Below are 2,453 nucleotides of genomic sequence, written 5' to 3'. Positions count from 1 at the left end.
TTTATGGAAGGGAAAGAAATCAAATGAAGAAGCGCCGAAATAAGCCCCGGTGGTAAAGCCAATTTGGAAGGGACAAATACAGTTCATGGGATATTTGGAATCAACTCAAAGGAACATCTTGCTCTCACTTGATAAATGGAAGGCAAAAGTTACAGAGGCAGAGGTAGACCAAAAATAATTTACCGAGAGAACGTAAACAGATGTATGACGAAAAGAGACTAGGATAGTCTGTTTTTAGTGCATCGGGGCAGAGAAGAAAATGGAGAACTATACTATTATTACCATGATCGCCCATGTCTATTTCAGATATGTCGCTTAAAAATGATAACGGTCAATTATTAGTGGCGCCGTCCTTGATTTGTTGAAGGAAGGATATTACATACTCAGAACCAAAATTCATTGTAGACCATGGGAACATTTTGACTTTAATCTATCTATCTTAATAAATTTGTTCAGAGATGAAAAAGTCTAGAAACATTTGGGATTAATTAATTTCGCCCAAAGCTAGCCACGTGTGATGCACAGACAAGAGAGACGTCCACCGTGAAAAAGCCACGGTCGCTTGCTCTGCTGACTAAACCAAGTTTTTTTCTTTCCATGTTTTGTCAGTCTGTAATAAAAGAAAACCACAAAGGCGAAGTAGGCAGTAGCAGTAGTCACTTGGTGTAAAGATAATACAAACAGATATAAAAGGGGAGCAAGACATGAGATCTATCATTGCCACCTTCCAATCAGCAACATATACTGTAGTAATGTTGCTGGTGATAATAAAACCCAAATGAAAACTGCACTGCGGGCGCTTCATTTAAGATAATAGACGGCACAGGGTTGTTGAATGAGGGTCAATAATAAATTTATTAAATTTCCGCTCTTGATCCAAATTTTTTAAAGCCACAATTGTGACGCCGCCATGAGTGAACTTTGAAAGAGAAAGATTACTTCCGAATAATACTTCAAAGAATTAATTGCGCGATTCAAGTAATACACCGCGGTGGAGGAAGGGGTTGTCCTCAAGAATGTCAGCAACGTGCGCAGTGTCCGGCCCAGCACGGTGTTGACAGTTGACAGCACTATCCGTGGTGTGTATGGGCAAAAACCAGTGCCCTGTGCCACCTGCACCCAAGTCATCAGAACTCGTAACCCTTGCCTCGTTCATTCGAAATAGACGCCGTGCACAGAGATCACACAGACGAAGGTCTTCGCGACAACCTTGTACACTGCATAGTTGTCTGTGGCCGGGCTCCACAGGACGCGGTCAGCTACCATCATACCCTGACCCGTCAACTGAATCATGGTCACGTGACATACGAACCGGTACCTGGGGCAGTCCAACCTCTTGATCTGACGTAGGTTAGGATAGGGGAAAAAAAAGGGGGGGGGGAGGGGGGAATAAGAACAAACAAAAAGAAAAAACTAAATACGAATGTCCAAGAAATGTACGTGGATGATAATGATGATGACTCTGATGATGGTGGAGGACTCCATTGCACATTTGTGGGAAACTGGAAACACAAAAGGACGAGACAAAAACAAAACCACATTTCAACATAAAATCATACTGTAACTGAGCTTACTATTGTTTAAAAATCTGAGGTGTTAAACATAAGGTATATAACATAACATATAATCTACCCCAACACTGTCCATCTTACCTTTTTCATCACATACGAGGCAATCAATGTGGTTATGTTTGAGACATTCTGTCTGTTGTACTGGTAGTTTTCCAAGATTCGGTCTGCAACGTTCTCGATCATCCGCCTTGCCTGTAGAGACCAGAGCGACAGTCGGTTCTATACCACATGTATTACTATGTCGAGGGTTTGGTGGTGGCGTTCAGTTTAACTTTAAGTTGATGATTCCGATGTTGAAAGTGATCGTTGATGTTTACTTTTTTTTTTATTGTTGTCATTGTCTATGTTGTTGATACAGTTGTTACAGTTGTTACTGTTGTACTTGTTTTTGTCGTTGTAGATGATGATGATGATGATGATGATGATGATGATGATGATGATGATGATGATGATGATGATGAAGATGATGATGATGATGATGATGATGATGATGATGATGATGATGATGATGATGATTTTTATCTTTACTTTTTGTCTGTGAATTAAAAAAGACTCCCTACCTACTCTGCTTTTTAAACGATGATGAATGATGATGACAATAAACTGCACAACATTAGCTGTGTCTTCTATAGGACCTGGAATCGCACTTCCTTTGTCCCAATAGGTGTTGAGTGACGAAAAAAAAAAACAATACAAAAAAACATGATCAAATACGTGAATACTTTAATCACACCACAAAAACAAACCCCTCCCTCACCCCAAAAAGACGAACGAAACAATCACTTAAAATGCTCCCCTCCCACCTTTTTAACGCGCGTGCGCGCACACAAAACACACACACACACACACACACACACACACACACACACACACACACACACA

At 40.6% G+C, this 2,453-nt stretch overlaps 1 protein-coding gene across 1 annotated transcript in view; it reads right to left on the bottom strand.

Moving 5' to 3' along the window:
- Positions 1 to 833: 833 nt before the first annotated feature.
- Positions 834 to 2,453, bottom strand: part of LOC101851387 — an 8,995-nt gene continuing 7,375 nt past the window's right edge. The window contains exons 5-6 of the mRNA XM_005091038.3: positions 1,653 to 1,763; positions 834 to 1,341 (exon numbers count right to left, since the gene is read on the bottom strand). Of these exons, the coding sequence (XP_005091095.1) occupies positions 1,153 to 1,341; positions 1,653 to 1,763 (300 nt within the window). The 3' untranslated portion in view covers positions 834 to 1,152. The remainder of the gene's footprint in view (positions 1,342 to 1,652; positions 1,764 to 2,453) is intronic.

The sequence above is a fragment of the Aplysia californica genome, unplaced genomic scaffold (assembly GCF_000002075.1).
Source record: "Aplysia californica isolate F4 #8 unplaced genomic scaffold, AplCal3.0 scaffold00025, whole genome shotgun sequence".
Classification (NCBI taxonomy): Eukaryota; Metazoa; Mollusca; class Gastropoda; order Aplysiida; family Aplysiidae; genus Aplysia; species Aplysia californica.
The sequence above is the reverse complement of the archived record's forward strand: the minus strand, read 5'-3'. Positions and strand labels throughout refer to the sequence as shown.